Source organism: Caloenas nicobarica, chromosome 7 (genome assembly GCF_036013445.1).
Source record: "Caloenas nicobarica isolate bCalNic1 chromosome 7, bCalNic1.hap1, whole genome shotgun sequence".
NCBI classification, from domain to species: domain Eukaryota; kingdom Metazoa; phylum Chordata; class Aves; order Columbiformes; family Columbidae; genus Caloenas; species Caloenas nicobarica.
The window spans coordinates 36,096,007-36,113,402 of record NC_088251.1 but is presented as its reverse complement, the minus strand read 5'-3'; the positions used below and the strand labels follow the sequence as shown (position 1 = coordinate 36,113,402).

General features: G+C 55.9%; 2 protein-coding genes across 3 annotated transcripts in view; both read left to right on the top strand.

The window, feature by feature from the left end:
• ASCC1 (activating signal cointegrator 1 complex subunit 1) overlaps nt 1-8,583 on the top strand; it is a 36,798-nt gene extending 28,215 nt beyond the window's left edge. For both annotated transcript variants that reach the window (XM_065638936.1, XM_065638935.1), the window contains exon 10: nt 7,907-8,583. In XM_065638936.1, the coding sequence (XP_065495008.1) occupies nt 7,907-8,020 (114 nt within the window). In that variant the 3' untranslated portion in view covers nt 8,021-8,583. The remainder of the gene's footprint in view (nt 1-7,906) is intronic.
• A 3,308-nt stretch (nt 8,584-11,891) lies between these two features.
• SPOCK2 (SPARC (osteonectin), cwcv and kazal like domains proteoglycan 2) lies at nt 11,892-17,052 on the top strand. The gene is made up of 11 exons (XM_065639034.1): nt 11,892-12,107; nt 14,334-14,342; nt 14,566-14,611; nt 14,893-15,007; nt 15,094-15,196; nt 15,281-15,389; nt 15,468-15,587; nt 15,675-15,893; nt 16,303-16,365; nt 16,484-16,621; nt 16,718-17,052. Exons 1-11 carry the CDS (start codon nt 11,892-11,894, stop codon nt 16,861-16,863), a joined length of 1,284 nt encoding a protein of 427 aa, XP_065495106.1. The 3' UTR covers nt 16,864-17,052.
• The last annotated feature ends 344 nt before the right edge of the window (nt 17,053-17,396 follow it).

Here is a 17,396-nt window from a genome sequence, read left to right as displayed (position 1 = left end):
GCACCAGTGATTTAATCGGAAGAGCTTTTCCCGTGTCACGAGGAGGCACTCCTGACTTGCGTCCTGTGTTGCGCTCGTTGTAACACAAGATGCTCACTTGTTTGTAATTTCAGGTCTTGGTGGTTCATGCCAAAGCTTGTGGGTGTAAATGGCTAGTAGCAAGCCGAATGCGAACGATAAAGGAGTTAGTGCTTCACTTATGATACAGATCAGCCGTGCTCCCAAAAGATAGATCGCTGGGGCTTTTAGGCCAGATTTCGTCCCTCCTGAAGCCTCCATGCTTGATTTTTCCTAGATGAGATGAGGTGAAAGGGCCTCTGTTGCCACCTTTTAAAACCTGCCAGTGGTTGAAAGAAAACAGGAGGGGAAGGGCTGCTCCTGGCATTACTGGGGTGGAAGGGCTCGCTGCTGTGATGGAGAGACACTCCAGAGCCAGCTGCACACTTGCAGAACAAAACAAATGATCTGCAAACACCCACTTCATGGCTGAGGCTTGAAGATGTTGGGTGCCTGGCCGTCCGTCCTTTAAAAAGCATGGAGAGGAGGCGAAGGAGGTGGAGAATGCCGGGAAGAGCTGCTGCTCTGGATGAGCGCCCATCTACCTGCTTTTCCGACACTTCTCGTGCATTATTGCTGGCAAGCTTCCAAGCGCAATTAAACCCCTGACAGATAATCATTGGCGGAGTGTTGTCCAGAGTGAATAGCACAAAAACCAGATAATTCTTTTTTGGCACCAAACTGTTTCAGAAAACATATTTTGAAAGTTGAAAATAGAAGAAAAAATATCCATTAATGGAACGAACTCCACAGATCCTGCCACGTTGCCCAGTTGTGTCTCATCTTCTGGGAGCCACCAGAGGATGTGTTTTGGGGTTTGTCAGTCATAGTTTGGGAGAGTTTAGGTCGCGAATGGAAAGGGTTTTGATGCGTTTCTCAGGACGAGGAAGAAGGAGCTCTGACAGCACATACTGTGGCTGGGAACTGGGTCAGCTTTTGCCGTTCGATGCTGTGGATGTAACAGCCTTCCGTAGACCGTTGGGGTGGTGTTGATAGCATAAATCCACAAAGCCAAAACAAGACACGGGCAGGCTGGCCCTTGAGGTCCCTCTTTTACCAGCAGCTTTCTGTCGCTGAGCTGCATTCATGAGTCGGCCTCCAAGGAGCAACAGAGATGCTGCTCAGACCCCAGAGGCCCCGACAGGTCTGTGTGGGAGTTTGCAGCAATGAGGCGCGTTAAGCAGGTAGGTGGGATCCCAAAATCGGGATTGGAGGCTGTGGTTTGTGCAGCAAAGGAGGTTAATTCGGAGAACTCTGATGGACAGAGCTTGCTGGAGTTCAGTGGACTCTTCTTAGTGTTTCTGAGTGTTACCTTCACGTTTCTAATATTTTTTTTTTTTAATTTTTAATCCATTCATGGTTTTTTCCATTAGGAACTTTTCTTCTATCAATCCGTTTTTCTTAATGCTGGTATCAGCTCTTTAACACAGCAGTTTGCCGAAGAGTCGGCACCTTCCCTGCTGTAGCCAGTGTGCACACCGTGGTTGTGCTTTAGCCAGATGATTTGGAAGAGCGATTGTTGTCTGCTCTTCTGTAGTGTTTTCTGTCCCAAGCTGTGGACACGTGTTAATTCAAATGTATCATCCCTTGTGAGCTGGAAAGATAGCCTGATGTTTATTTGGGCAAGTCGCAGCCCATGATCTGATCCTGTCTGGGTCGCTCCCCTTCCTTGTAGTGGAAGATGGTACAAGAAGGGTTTGAGGTGTTGGGGTTGTGCTCTGCTGCGATCGCCACCAGGAGCATCCAGGGGAGGCTGCAGAGAGTCTGAAAATAAACAGGTTTCATTGCTCAAGTGTTGAGGCACCTCTTCAGAAACGTCGCTTAGTTTTTTTTCATGCTTGTCAGCGAGTGCCTGAGATTTTATTTGCTCCTTCCCTTCCCCGAAGGGGATAACAGGACCGCAGCATGCTGATTTCCCGCAGAAAGCAACCTCCCGTCCCTCCCGGCTTTCCGAGTTGGTTCCTTCGTTCACTGCTGCTGCCCATCAGGATACTGCGTGCAGAGCAGATGAAGCCGTAAAGCCTGCGGCTCCTCTGAAGCTTGAGTTTAATCTCCTGGTTTGAGTTCTCTCCGTGCTGCTGTGTGCTGCTGGACCCTGATTCCTGGTGCAATCTTGCACGGCCACAGCGCTGGGTTGCCGATCAAAAGCAATCCTGCGCATGGCAGAGACGAGCGGCGCTCAGCCTGTTCGCATGCCTTCCTAGAAGGGATTTTTTTGCTAGGTAAACACCTTCAACCTGGGCGAAACAAAGGAGAAGGGGTTGCTGGCATCCCATCCTCGGCGGGGGCTGCGCAGCAGGAGCGACAGCGAGCTCATCCGCGGCCGTGGGTTCCCGGAGCGCCTCAGAAGTTGCTGATTTCAGTGCTCGTTCCAGATACAGCAAACAGGACGCCCCTCTCAGCTCCCTGCCGAGGGCAGCTGGGTTTCTGAGGCTGATTGGTCACAGGCTAATGACATTACATGCCAGCGCTGATTCACCGGGGACAGTTTTGTACCGTTAATCAATAATACCCCTACCCTACGGCACTGCTTTCTGTGGCTGGAGCTCACAACAAAGCGAGCTCCCCGCAGACTGAGGGGGTATGTATGTAGATGTGCGTGTATGCATTTTATCCTGTGATAATGCTGCTCTTTGGTGGTAGTTTTCTATAGCAAGGCGTTGCAGTGAATCGTCGCTCCCTCGGCATTTCTGAGCACCGAGGCTCTTGGCAGAGCTGCTCGGACTTTTTATTAATTCAGGATGGGTCCTTTTTTGGCTGACTACATTAGACAACGTAAGGCTTTAAAAACTGATCAATAATCCTGATGCTAGCAGCAAAATCCAGGCCAGGCAATGTGAGTGCAAGCCAGAGATTACGTGAAGGAAGTTTTAAATACCTCTTACTCCCTTCCCTTGTCTGGACTTACTTTGTCCTCGCGCTGCCCAGTGCTTCTCCAGGCGAATCCATTAATATTTCTCATGCTTGTTGAGCCCGTGACAGGTGATTTAAAAGCACTGGTTTGTGCTGGCATCTCTGCTCTTCATAACCAGAGCTGAGACGCGTTGCTGCTGTCCTTACGTGGATTAGCACCGTGATTTATTACTGTTGTTTCCAGGTTTGAACACAAAGGTGCTGTCTCATTCCGGGAGGGTTGTCTGCGAGAAGCGAGCCCCCGAGGATGGCTGCTTGACAAATACCTGCTCTCGGGAGCACAACATCATTTAAGACACACGTTTTAACTGCTTTATCAAGGAATTGTCCCCCTTCGCCTTTATTTCTACCGTGCTTCGGTAAAGCCTTAGGCAAAAGGGGGGAAAATATGCGGAAAAAAAAGGCATTCTGTTGCTCTGCCTTTGATAAGGAAGTTCTTGTGGTTTTGGGGGCTGAAGTTTATACTAGCATTTTTGGCTCAGGTTTGCAAGGAGTGAGTGGTTTGATGTGTGATTCTTTCTCTCCCAAAACAAGTCTTTGGCCTCTTTCTTCCCTCAGAAAATGATTGTTGCATCCCGAGGGAGCCCTGCTGTGTAATTTGTGGGTAACGGAGAGGAACGGACCTCGGAAGAAGAAGGGTTTCCAACATCTGAAGGGAATTGTCTTAAATGAGAGAAATAGGGGTGTTAGAAATGACAGATGTCCTGCTGGCTTTTCCCAGTTCAGAATACATGGCTTTGGGGGAAAAAATGGAGAAAAGCTTTTTCTCTGGGAGCTACCACAGGGCTGCCTGCCTTTCATCGCCACTGGTGTGGTTGTGTCCCGTGCAGGTCCTGGGGTGCCGCTCGCCGTGGGAGATGCCGTGTCCTTCTCGGCATCCTCGCCGAGCGGTTTCCAAGCCTTCGGCTGTGGTTTGAAAGGCAGGGCACATCTCTGGCTCGTTTGCTTTAGAGGTGCTGTCTCTGGGGTTAAAAGTTAACAATGCTCTTTCCTTCCTGGGTTCTGATTTAATTTGGGAAGGCAGCAGGGAGACAGGGGGCACTTAGTCTGGTAAGTGCTATTCCCTTGATGGGAGTTAGTAGCTTGCACAGCGTGCATGATGTTGAACTCGTAAGTTGACCTTTACCTCCATCAGGTTCATTTTCATTTATAATATTAAAAAAAAAAAAATCCCAACCCCCAACCTCTTATTTATTCTTTAGGCAGTGAGGACATAAATCCTTCAGCGTGTTTGGATTTATAGAATTACTGTGCTTTTGCTGAGCCTCACGTCCCACTCCAATCAAATGACACGGATTTCAGTAACCGGGCGGGTTGATTGCGTTTTTCCTCCCTCTGCCTCCCCCCAGCTGCTCCTGATCTGCTCCTCCTCATGCTCCCTGCGGCCTTTTTGGGGAAAGGTGGGTCCTTGGCACCCGTGGGAAGGGACAAGAGGGGGATTAGGCAAGTCTTAGGGTTATCAGCATTTGTGCATGAAGCATAACAACCTCTAGGTATCTTCTTTCCTGGCCCAGAATTTAAAAAATGCTGAAATGCTTTTATAGGAGGCATTTCATCAGCTGTGCTATAGGCCTCCTCCGAAACCAGAGTGTTTCCGTGGTGGCTGGGGAGAGAGGGGAGATATAAATATCTTTCTCGGCTCTGCTTGGCTTTTCCCCAAGATAAATAGAAGTGAGAGTCGAAAGCAGAGGCTCAGCCTTCTGAAATCTCTCCCCAGGCCCCCAGGGACCTGAGTGCAGGATGCTTTTGTGATGGGAAGCCAGCTCCCAGTGTTTTGGGGGTCTTGGAAGATGATGTTTTGAGGGGCATCTTTCCCCACTGTGATCCCCACGCCTGACGTCCAGTGGCTTCTGTCGCGGGTGCCCTCGGGGAGCAAAGAAGCATCGGTGAGAAGCCCGCTTGAAACGAGAGCAGAAAAAAAATGTCAGTGGTTGTCCTCTAAATCCTGTAGCATGTTTACTCTCATAAAGTACAGCTACATTACCAAAAATCAATAGTTCCAGCAGCGTTCTCCCTGGGAAACACACACACGCTTGGACACATGGGAGATGGTAGGTCTTAAAAAAGCCAAGGGAATACAAAGTGCTTTGGTACAAGGGTTTTGCTTCACTCAGAGCAGTGTACAAATGGAGGGCCCTTGACCTGGGCAGGGTCTTCTGGGATTTTCTGATTGTCTTTCTGGTCCCATGTGCCTGAGACAAGAGGGGCTGGGGGCGAGGGTTTGTCTCATTAACTAATTTTTGCTTTGAAGTACATGTGTTTCATAAGCAAAACAGGTTGTGGTGTGCAGAGATAATATAAACAAGTATTTGAAAGACTCTTCCTTTGGTTGTTTCGTGTAAAGGTTTGACTTCGGGGGCTGCTGATGGGACCGGCACATCCCAGCGTTTTGTTTGTTTTCTTCATGTTTACAAAGATTTTATTCTACAGAATCTTGTCCCCCTTCTCTTTTAAAAAAAATCATTTTAAAATCCTTTTATCTCCTAGCTTACCAGCACACCTATCACTCCATTAGGAATGGAGAGAAAATATTTCCATTTTTCCTGGGTGGAGAGTGCTCTGTGAAGGAAAGGAGTGTTGATATGAATGACCATTTTGTCAGAGAGAGGTGTCAAGTTTTGGGGTGAGCGGGCACACTGGCAGCAAGCACTGCAGCACGCCCTGGAGAGCTGGAAATCATCCTTTCTTCCCAGATCAGCCAAAACAGAAAGAGAAAGGAGACCAACCCCCTTTTTACTCCCATCTCTTATTAATGAGACATTTTATCCTAAGTCCTCTAGCATGAACTACGCAGGCTTTTGGGAACAGAATTAATCTTTAATTGTATAAATCTTTAATTGTATAAAATGGAGTTTGTATGGCTGTAGTCATTTCTCTTCTCTCTTTTCCTCCTCTCCCTGTTTGAGACACTCCCTCAGCACAACTCCTTTTCAACGGGGTGCCCCGCTTTAGCCGCACACACAGTGTCCCCCGAAGCCAGGCTGCTGTGGAGGGACCTCTTGCTGGGATGGGGACCTGCGTGACCCCCGTAGCGAGGCGCCTGGCTCCTGCCAAGTATGTGCTGGGAAGAACTGGCAGCCAGTTGCGGCTTAATACAAGCCTGAGCGATTAGCGGTGAATTACTTCGGGCCCTGTGCGAAGTAAGTCCTTGTGCTGGGGGTCATAAGGGACAAGCGTCACCCCAAAGGCAGGACGAGGTGCAGGTGAGCTGAATGCTGCCCACCGCCTCTCCTAGGCAGGCACGCTGGGACTAAATGGTCCAGTGCAAAGAAACCCAGTTCTTCGTGGTGTTTGTGCTAACCCAGGTGCTTTTTGCAGAAGTGGTTTGAAGGGCAACTCAGGAGGCTGGAGGAGGAGGAGGAGGTGGTCCCTGGCAGGGGGCTGCTGGCAGCGAGAGCTCTGCGACACGTCCAACTGCAGCTGCAGCTGTTTCAAACCGAAGCAGGGGCTTAGAGACCGCCGAGAGCTGGCTCTGCACGCATAAATACCCCTTCTCTTCAGAAATCCCATCCTGACTGTCGTGCGTCGATGGGGAATTGCTGGCCTCAGCCAAATCCTGAGTGGAGAGTTGTCTGGGTGAGCTGGCAGGCTGGAGCAGGGCCGGATTCATCACAGCGCCCGGCGTCTGGTTTGTGGCCCAAAGACCTCAGTGGTGCTCCCTGGCTGAATTCCTGCTTGCTCTGCCCTGAAGATGGGCAGAGAATCGCGTTCCCTAAGACATTTGTCCTTTGTGGACCTAGCTGGTCCCCTTGCAGAAAAAAAGGGATATTTGCAAAGGAGAATACCCTTGGGAGAACTAACAAAAGAGCAGTCATGCCCAAATCAGTGCCAGGCAGAGCCAAATGCCTTTTCGGAGGAGGAGAAGTGCAGCCTTTCAGATGTTAATGAGGTATTTGGGGTTTCAGTCATCTGCTGTATGGAGGAATTGATGCACCATTGGCTCTAGGAGGACATGTTGTAATTAATACATTGGCTTTCGCTGGCCGTTAGGGTTTGTGCCTTCTGTAATGATAGGAAGGGGTGTTCGACTTACTTGAGCTGACGCCTGCAGGGACAGATAGAAAATCCAATAGGAGACAGATGGAATGGACATTTTGGAGATCTCTGTGGTGGGGGGATGTCACTGCTTAGGCCCTTGGTGTCTCACAGAGCTCCTGTTAAGCAGAGTTTTGAAATTAGCATCTCTGCTGAAAAGCTTTTCATCAGGCACGACTGATGTTTCTAGGTAGAGCCATTTCCTGCGACTTAATGGAACGGGAGGAGCACTCCGCGCTTGGACGCGATGCCTTTCCAGCAATATCGCTGAAATTCCCCATAAGAAATTCTGATGTCATTTTTTTGCTCTGCTTCATAGATTGGATTAATCAGAAGAGACACGCCCCCCGGGTCCCAGAGTTGCTTTGCTTTCATTAATTTGCACTCGAGTCTTTGCCGAACAAAGAAGGGTTTGTTGAACAAAGCAGGGTCAGTGCTGGGATGAAGAGGCTTGCTCCTCAAGCCTCCTAGTTTGAATTAGGACTGAGCCGTCACTCTAAGTCATCCATCCTGTGGCCTGGATTAGTAAAAACATCCTGGCCTCAATCCTCGCTTCTACAGAACCTGCAAGCCCAAGAGCCACCCCGAGGTGGTGGCTTTCGGGGCGGTGAACACGCTCCCCAAGCTCCCGAAATGAGAGACAGGCAGAAAGCAAGGTAGGGAAGGTTTGAGCAACTGCTGCTGTAGATAAGAAGAGATGTTCGCTTCACACCCTGTTTGCTTTACAGGCCAACTGCAGGCTCTAGAGGGAAAAATAATTTAAAGAATAGCTTCATTAAAGGCAAAACAAGTCTATGAGTAGGGGCTTTTTGCAGGGACAGCTCTTATAAGAGACCTGTGGATCAGCTGCTGGCTGCATTTCTCTAGGTGCCCCTCAAATGGTTTTTCTCCTCTTTTTTAGCTCTTTGAGAACTTCTACTTCGGAGAGGTGCAGCTGGACTCGGTGCGTCTTTCCCAAAGGTTCTCCTCGGACGCCTCTGGCTACTACGCGACGTCTGGGCAGCTGACCTTCTGAAACAGCAACGCGGCTGCCACAGCGGGTCCGCTCATCGGTGAAATATGTTCTTATAGGACAAGAATTTTGGACAGGAACCCGGGAACTCCAGGCGGGGGTGCCTCATGGCTCCTCCACAGCACATTGCAGCCAGGAACCGTGGCATTTAACCGAAACGTCATGAAGTTGCCTGTTTGTTGTCTGTTGCCTGTTTGTTTTCCAAGAAAATAACTAGAAAACCTGGTGCAGGTGGCTTTGGGGGAGTCACTGAAGTTTAAGCATGGCTTTACTTCAGAAGAAGGAAGTTTGTTCTTAAAAAGAGTATTTAAGAGAGCTCCCTGGAGCATGATTTAATGCTGTTGAGGTCAGGCATTGCTTGGATCTCCAGCAGCGTGCCTGTGTGATGTACATCTCCAAATAAATTAAATCCCTTCAAAAGCAAAGTGTTTATCTCCTGTTGCATTGATAGGTTCTGTAATTAAACTTCCAGCACACAACTATGTTAATAAGAAAGCATTTATGGTAAGAGTTCTTTCCGGTGACCATTTTGGAGAGTGTCAAAAACCATATGCCTTGTAGGTGGTTTCTCCATTAAAAGAAGTGCAAAACTCTTTGATACCATTGTGAATCCTTCAGAGATCTGAAGACGACTTTTTTTTCTTGTAAACCTCCCTGTTTGGTAAGAACAGCAACACATGCTTTCAACTTGCCCAGGGATGAGCGCTTTGAAAAATGGAAAATGCTGGTGTTTAGTTGTTTTGCAACAAACGGGCGGTGGCAGCGGCTGCTGCTGTTTGTTCCTGGTTGCTGCCTTGAATGTGGAATCGTACTGTCATTGAGGCAGAGAGCGTGTTAGCTATGGACCGGGCTGCTCTGGCAGCACCCGCTTGTACTAATGATCATTTTTAAGAGGTTTTTATCCCATTTCGTCTCTCCTGAAGCGAGCTGGCTGTGTGGCCGTGCTCTGACTGCATGTGCAAACACCAGTGGGAGGCAGTCAGGATTCAGGGTGGCTTTCTTTTTTTTCCCCTAATTTCCAGGGCCAAATTGCCCATCTCTGCTTGCAATTCCAAGCCTGCCAGGAAATCAAATTGTCGGTGGTTTTGCTGGTTTCCCTTTGCCCAATTACAACCACTGGGCTTTTTGTCTCTGCTTTTTCTTGCAGACAAATGCTTTTGTGCCTTCTAAGTGGAGGCGGAAGAGCCTTCAAAGCCATTCTCTCGGCGAGCAGAGCACCGGCACGCTCGCTAGCAGCCCAACGCGAGGAGGTGCTGAGAGCACTTAACTCCGGTCGCTGTCATCTTTCCGCCAGCCTCAAGAGGTACTTGGCAAATCTCTTCAGCTGCCCGAAGAGCAGATCTACGAGCTGCTCGTGCAGCCGGCAGCCCTGCTGCCTGCCGCAGGAAGGGGAGATGCACCTCAGGAAGCTGCTCCCTACTGGGTTTGTAACGTAAGAGGGCATTGGTGGCATTTCTGTCACGCCTGCTTTCCACCCTTGTCACCTAATACTGGCAATTCCGAGTTGTTCTTCATCGAGGTGGACTTATCTTGCCACCTCCCTAACATGGGGGGAGCTTTGACCTGGCAAACACGGCTTTTCTATAAAGCAAAGGGCTAATCTGAGGACACTCCTCCATGTCCCACTAGTGTAGACATGTTTTAATGACAATTATTTCTGTGACTGTTTGGAAGTTGGTTGAATTTTGGCGGTAAGCGGCTTATCCCGTTGCTCTAGCCTGGCACAGCTAAATTCATTTCACAGCTCCGTCCCTGGGCAGAATTAAGGGTTCTGCTCTGTTCCTCTCATCCGTAGAGTTGGAGGTTAGGCTATGATCCAGCAAATCATTGTGCATGTACTTAAACTTACATCTCGCTTGATCCCCTTGTATAATGTTAAGGGTGCACGTGAGTCTGGTGGAGTTACAGCTCTGCTTTGCCTGTAGTGCTTTTGAAACAAAAGTGCTTATTATACAAACGAGAGGGGCAGAATTTGGGTGTTGTACCCCCTTACTCTTGCACAAAGGGAGCTACTCGTGTAAATGAAACAAACCACCTGCTTTTTTGGGGGGGTTGGGGCCAGAAAAAAATGGACCACGATGGATATACCGAGAGTTTTCCCTTTTCTATCATTATTCTTAAATAGAACAGTTTCATATTGAGCATGATAAAACTGTGTTTTATGCATGGTCCTGCACCAATGAATTGAAATCCTGTTAAACCAGGCAGAGTTACGGATCTGCAAGATACAACCTGAGAGTTTAGAACTTGCCTAAAACTTGTTAAAACTGAAATCTGCAGCTCTGCTTCTTTCCCCCATCTAGGCTGCATTGGAGGCTGGCCACCCCGCTTGCAGATTCTTGCATCCTTATTGCGCAGGGGAAGAAGAAAGTTGTTTTATGCCATCATGTTGCTCGGCAGCAAGCTTCGCTGGAGCCCAGGGCAGGAGCACAGCTCATCATTAACCGTAAAGTTGAAAACGATACTGTTTTCTTAAATGCAGCATGTGTGTGTGTGCTGGGAGATCCCCATCTGCAGCTGTGAAGGAGCAACGGAGGCACGGGGCCCCGCACCCCCACTGCTCCTTCGCATCTGCAGCCGGGGTGAGTTGTCACCATCCAAGAAAACAGACATGTCCCTGCAAGTGCATCTGTGCCCACCCTGTCTGCCTTTCCCTGGCTGAGAGGAGGGGGAAACCCAAAAGTGGTGGTTTGAAACCTGCCTGCCCCGCTATTGCTCCCCAGCCTCCCTTGGGGCAGGGCCTGGCTTCTTCGCCGGACCCCCAAAATTCTGTGCTGGGGTGGCTGAGGGATGGGACTGCAGAGTGGGCATCACAGGGACAGGGAGATGCAGGGTGGGGACATGGCAGGGACAGAGGATAAAGGATGGGGACAGGGGTCAGAAGATAGCAATACGGGATAGGGATGAAGGGGGTGGGCACAGCAAGGGCAGGGGATGCAGGGTTGGGGGACAGGACAGAGGCAGGGGACACGGGATGGGGAATGCAGGATGGGGACAGGGCAGAGACCAGGGATGCAGGATGGAGACAGGGCAGGGACCAGGGGTGCAGGATGGGGACAGGGAACATGGGATGGGGACATAGTAAAGATGGGGAATGCAGGACGGAGAAAGCAGGATGAGGATGTGTCAGGGATGGGGAATGTGGGATGGGGACATGGTAAGGACCAGAGACATGGGGTGAGTGATGCAGGATGGGGGTGTGGCAGGGGCAGGGGATGTGGGAGGTGGGATGGGGACATGGTAGGGACCAGGGGTGCAAAATGGGGACATGGTAGGGACCAGGGATGCAGCATGGGGACTGGGCAGGGACCAGGGATGCAGAATGGGGACAGGGCAGGGACAGGAGGTGCAGGATGGGGTTACAGAAAAGATGGGAAATGCAGGATGGGGATGTGGCAGGACTGGGAGACGCGGGATGGGGACATGGTAAGGACCAGAGATGTGGGGTGAGTGATGCAGGATGGGGGTGCGGCAGGGGCAGGGGATGTGGGAAGTGGGATGGGGACATGGTAGAGACCAGGGATGCAGAATGGGGACAGGGCAAGGACAGAGGATGCAGCATGGGGACAGGGCAGTGACGGGGGATGCAGGATGGGGACTGGAAAGGGGACCAGGGATGCGGGATGAGGGATGCAGGATGGGACAGGGCAGGGACCGGGGCTCCGGCCGTGCCGTGCCGGCGGCTCCCCCGCCCCGCCGCGGGCGCGCAGGTGCGGCGGGCGCGGCGGAGGCCCCGCCCCGGCCCCTCCCGCCGGTGCCGCCCGGTGCCGCCCCGCGGCCGCACTCGCCGCCGGCGCCTCCCCGTGCGCACCGCACCGCACCGCTCCGCGCCGCTCCGCTCCCCTCCCGCCGCTCCCCCCGGCGCTGCGGCAGCATGCGGGGCTGCGGCGGGCACCGCGCCTTGCTGGCCTTGCTGGCCCTGCTCCTGCCCGCCGCCGCCGCCGGCCCCGGCCCCGCCACCGGCCCCGGCCCCGGCCCCGGCCCCGCCGCGGCGGGGGAGAGCCCCGGTAATTTCATGGAGGACGAGCAATGGCTCTCCTCCATCTCCCAGTACGGCGGCAGGATCAAGCACTGGAACCGCTTCCGAGACGTGAGTCGGGGGCGGGGACGGGCGCGGGTGGGGGGACGGGACGCGCCGCCGGGCACCGGGAGCCCCTTCCCCACCTTCCCCGCCCCGCCGCTGCGGCTTCCGCAGCACGACCCTACCCCGGCACCGGCCCCGGGCCCGGCCCCATGACAGGCGGCCGGGGATGCTCGGTGCTGCCTGCATCCCGCCGCGGCCGTGGGCGGCTGCCGTCCCCGGTACCCGGGGGGATGCTCCCCGGTTACGGCAGCGCCAAGGCCACCATGCCCATCATCACCCTGCCCGATGCCACCGTGCCTGTCGCCAAAGCTGGCGTGGCTGATGCCAAGGCCACCGTGGCCAAGGCTTGACACCAAAGCCACCCCCTCCAGGGACCAGAGGTGCTGTCGCCTGCACCCTCTCCCCAAGCAGCACATCAGGGCCCAGGCAGGGGTGCAGGCAGGCCCTGACTGCCCTTCACGGGCAGCGGGGAGGGCTGTGCTGTGGCCTCAGCCCCTTGGTGACAGCTCAGTGCAGGTGGGGACACACACGGGTGTCTTCCTGGACCACCCTGAATCCCGCGGGGTGCCACAGCAGGGGCCAGCCCTGGCTTGGCGGGCTGATGGTCCCTGGGGACAGGGGGTACACAAGGCGGAGAGGGTGAGGATGAAGATGAAGATGCAGAGGCTGCCAGAGCGATGGCAGGTGACCTGGCACATTTGGCTGAGGAGCCAGCAACCCCTTGCTTTTATGCAGCCCTTAATAACTGCCTGAATGGCATTTAGCTCCAATCCTTAATTTTATGGGGCAGTTGGGGATTTTTCCTGGGCTCACTTTACATCCCTGCCCCCATGTTACCCCCAGCTCGTGTCCTCCAGGGTGGGGGCATGCTGCTGCAGTCCCATCTCAGGGGGTCCAGGGGACCTGCAGCAGCCGAGCGGGGAGGGGACACATGCCGAGCCACCCCCCACCCCAAGCCAGCCCCTCTGGTCTTTGTTCAGATGCGCACTCGGGTTCACCTTGGCAGCAAGGATGTGCCGCTGGGAGATGTGCCCTGTCGTGGGCAGGGTGGGGGACACCGCCACCTCCCCATATAAACCAGTTAGGGAGACAGAGCACTGGTGAGGGCGCAGGGGATGGGATAAATGCCTCCCTGGAGACCCCCACCAGCAACGTACCTGCTGGGCAATGCCAGCGCTGGGCACACGGAACCTCAGCCAGCTGCAGATGCTCATGGGGGAGCACATGTGGATGTGCCCTCCCTACTCTGGGCATCCCCGGGGGGAACTCAGGGCCGAGAGACCCCCATCCCTAGGCACTGGCAGCACCCCACTAGCAGCACACATGGAGCCCACCCAGCTGTGCCAGGGCCAGGGACTGTGGCCCTGCCAGCGGTTAGCGCAGATTAATAAGCAAATCCCGTGGATTTGTGGGTTTTTCAACCCTGCAGCACCGGTGCGGGGGGAGAAGCGTGACCCACCGTGTGGCGGGGAGGAGGCCGGTGGCTGTGCCGAAAGCCACGCCGCAGGGAGCTGCCGGGCGCCGCAGTGTTACTAATCACAGCACAGGAACGCGGGCTATCGATTGCGGTGCAAACGTCGCTGTGCCAGAGGAAGAGACATCCCCTCTGGAGCTGCCTCCCGCACCGCGGCTTCGAGCTGCCATCCTAAACCCTGCCCACCCCCCAGGGTGGCAGCGATGCTCCTGCCTTATTGTCACAAAATCCACCCCAGAGCATCCCACGGGGCGAGCCGTGCTGCCTGCTGGGAGGCATTCAGTCCCATTGCTCCCCCCGCCCCCAGGATGCTTTTGGGGCCCCCGGGGAGCAGCTCTGTCTCCACAGGCAGTGACATCCAACTTACCCTGCTCCCTCTGGGCTCGGTAGTGAAAAACCGGGGTGGCAGCATTAGGGCTGTCACCCACAGGGATCTTGGCCACGCGGGGGACCTTGGGGGCTTCCTCCTGCTCATCCCTCCCCACTCCTTGCCTTTCCCAGGCAATGGGGGAAGGTTTAATCCCTCCAGAGATGGAGAAGCATCTTGGTGGTGGGTGCTGGTGGTATTAGGGGCTGGTAATGGGAGCATTGGGCACCTCGGAAGGTTGGGGTGCCCAGTTGGCACTGAGTGCCCGTCACCGTGGGCTGGGGCCAGCAGCAGGGGCTTTGGGCTGCCCTGGGGCTGACAGTGGGCACTCACTATCTTTCTGTCTTTTTTTTTTGGTGTCGGCTGGGCTGTCTCGCCGTCTTGTTGCCAGGAGGTGGAGGTGAGCATCGAGGGGCTGCTGGTGCTGTCTCGCCCCGGCAGCAGCCCACTTTTGGGGGGAGGAGGCTGCTCCCCACCCCTGCTTGCTCCCCTCCCGGCATGGGGGATGCCTGGGGGGGTGTGTGTGATGCCAGGCTGGTGGCCCTGAGCGGACGGTGGCACACCTGGCCCCGGTGTCACCTCTCCTGCCACCTGCGCTCATCCAGGCTCTCCCCCAATTGCAGGATGACTACATCAAGAGCTGGGAGGACAACCAGCCTGGGGATGAAGGTACCACTGGGATGGAGCTGGGATGGGACGCAGTGGGCTCAGTGCCACCCAGCATGGGGGGGGACACTTTCTGCCTGCACCCCCCCGGGTTTTTTCCTTCCGGCGGGAGCGGTGCTGGGGCCGGTGCGTGCCGGGAAGCGGCAGCTGGCGCCGCGGTGGCTGCCCAGCTGCAGCCTCAATGGTGCTTTGTGCTGGGCCGGCCGGTGGCCAGCGCTGCCGGGGCTCCCCTGGGGGGTCTCCCCTGCACCCCTGCCTGCCCCATCCCCTCTCTGCCCCCCCAGCCCTGGACACCACCAAGGACCCCTGCCAGAAGGTGAAGTGCAGCCGGCACAAGGTGTGCGTGGCGCAGGGCTACCAGCGCGCCATGTGCATCAGCCGCAAGAAGCTGGAGCACAGGTAGGAGGGTGGCGGGGACAGGGCTGAGCCGGTGGCAGTGGAGACAGGGCGCAGCATCGCACTCCTGCACCTCTCACCCCACGCAGGATCAAGCTGCCGGGCACCAAGGGCCACGGGGGCTGCAAGCCCTGCCACGCCGCCCCGCTCGCCGCCGTCTGCGGCTCCGACGGCCACACTTACAGCTCGGCGGTAAGGATGGTGGCACCTCGCCACGGGGAGTGGGACACCGTGCCGTGTCCCCTCCCTGGCTGACGTCCCGCTGCCACCCCACAGTGCAAGCTGGAGCAGCAGGCATGCCTGGCCAGCAAGCAGCTGACGGTGCGGTGCGAGGGGCAGTGCCCCTGCCCCACCCCTCACGCTCCCACCGGTGATGGTAAGCAAGGTGAGTGGGACGGGTGACACCGGGGGGGTGTCCCTGAGCCTTGCCCAGCCCGACGCCACCCCCTTGGACTCCCCCCAGAACCGTGCACTGGGCAGGACCTGGCCGACCTGGGCGACCGCCTGCGCGACTGGTTCCAGCTCCTGCGGGAGAACGCCAAGCAGAACGGCTCCAGTGGCCTCCCCGCCAGCCCCGCCACCGGTAAGAGCCCCCTGCTATGTGGGGAGGGGACACGGGGGGCTGTTCCCAGGGGAGCTGGGAAGCTACAGGTCGCATCCTGCCCCGCAGCGCTGGAGAGGAGCGTGGCGGCCAGCTGCAAGGAGGCGGTGGGGTGGATGTTCGCCCGGCTGGACACCAGCGGGGATCTGTTCTTGGAGGCGGCCGAGCTGGCTGCCATCAACCTGGACAAGTACGAAGTGTGCATCCGCTCCTTCTTCAACTCCTGCGACACCTCCAGGGACGGCCGCGTCTCCGCGCCCGAGTGGTGCTTCTGCTTCTGGAGGGAAAGTGCGTCACGCCGGGGCAGAGGGGGTGCACGGCTGGGGTGGGGGGGATGCTGCAGGGATGGGAGTTGTAGGCTGTGGGGTCAGGGGGATGCACACAGCAGGGTTGTGGGGATGCATGCCATGGGATTTGGGGCGATGCACAACTGGGGTGGGGGGGATGCTGCAGGGATGGGAGTTGTAGGCTGTGGGGTCAGGGGGATGCACACAGCAGGATTGTGGGGATGCATGCCATGGGATTTGGGGCGATGCACAACTGGGGTGGGGGGGATGCTGCAGGGATGGGAGTTGTAGGCTGTGGGGTCATGGGGATGCACACCACAGGGGATGCGTGATGAAGGGCTGGGGGTTGCACACCATGTTTTGGGGGGGCTGCACGCCCACCCTAAGAGCGGCGTGTGGGGGTGCTGCAGAGCCGCCCTGCCTCAGGGAGCTGGAGAAGATTCAGATCCAAGAAGCAGCCAAAATGAAGCCGGGTGAGTTGGGGCTCCCAGGGCCCCTGTTTCGTGGTGGGGCAGGGGAGGGACAGGGAGCTCCATGGGGGGCTCTTCTTGCACTGCACGTGTTTGTGGGGGGGTCATCGCTTCCCCGCAGGCACCTTCATCCCCAGCTGCGATGAGGATGGGTACTACCGGCGGGCGCAGTGCGAGCCAGGCGGCGGGGAGTGCTGGTGCGTGGACCAGCACGGGGCCGAGCTGACGGGCACCCGCGGCCACGGCAGCCCCGACTGCGGTGAGCGCCGGGGGGCAGCCGGGGGGAGCCTCCCGCCCGGGGAGGGGGCTGCAGCCCCGGGAGCCGGCCGTGAGCCTCTGCCCCTCGTCCCCGCAGACGAGGCGACAGGGTTTTCGGGCGACTTTGGGAGCAGCGTGGGCTGGGAGGACGAGGAGGAGAAGGAGCCAGAAGAGGCAGGCGAGGAAGGCGAAGAAGAGGAGGGTGAAGCAGGCGAGGGTGACGACGGCGGCTACATCTGGTAGAGGAGCAGGAGAGCCCGGCGAGTGGCACGGCCGGGTGGCAGCCCCCCCACCGGGGGTCCCTGTGACCTCCCCACTGCCGGAGGGGCATGGGGTGGGTGCGTGTCCCCCCCACCCCGGCCCCGTGTGGGACGGGGTGTCGGGGTGCTCACCCGAGGAGGGGGTGAGCAGGGTGGGGGGGGCCACACTTGTGTGAATTTGAGCTTTTTTTTTTTTTTTTTTTTTTTTTTTTTGGGTAGAGCCTTGTAGGCCTAGTGTGCTGCAGCGTGGTCTTCAACCGGGCAAACGGAGCTAATAAAAGTGGGAAAAAAATTAAAAACAAACAAAAAAACACCATAGAGAAGCTGTGCCCCCCCCCCGCAAGGCTCCCAGTGCTGTGCTTGCGCGGCTGCCCCGGCCCCCGGTGTTGTGTAGCGGCTGTGAAATAAATACCCTGTGCTGTGTCAAACACTCGCACGCCCGTTGCTCCCCCCCCCACAAAAAACCCCCCCATGCCCCATCAGCACCCGCCAGCCCTAGACAGGGTGCTGGGGGGG

What these genes read in the sequence shown, in the direction of transcription:
- SPOCK2 (XM_065639034.1), top strand. Translation starts at nt 11,892, where the DNA reads ATGCGGGGCTGCGGCGGGCACCGCGCCTTGCTGGCCTTGCTGGCCCTG. An exon ending in CTTCTGCTTCTGGAGGGAAA is followed by an intron (nt 15,894 to 16,302) that starts GTGCGTCACGCC and finishes GGGGTGCTGCAG; the next exon opens with AGCCGCCCTGCCTCAGGGAG. An exon ending in CCACGGCAGCCCCGACTGCG is followed by an intron (nt 16,622 to 16,717) that starts GTGAGCGCCGGG and finishes TCGTCCCCGCAG; the next exon opens with ACGAGGCGACAGGGTTTTCG.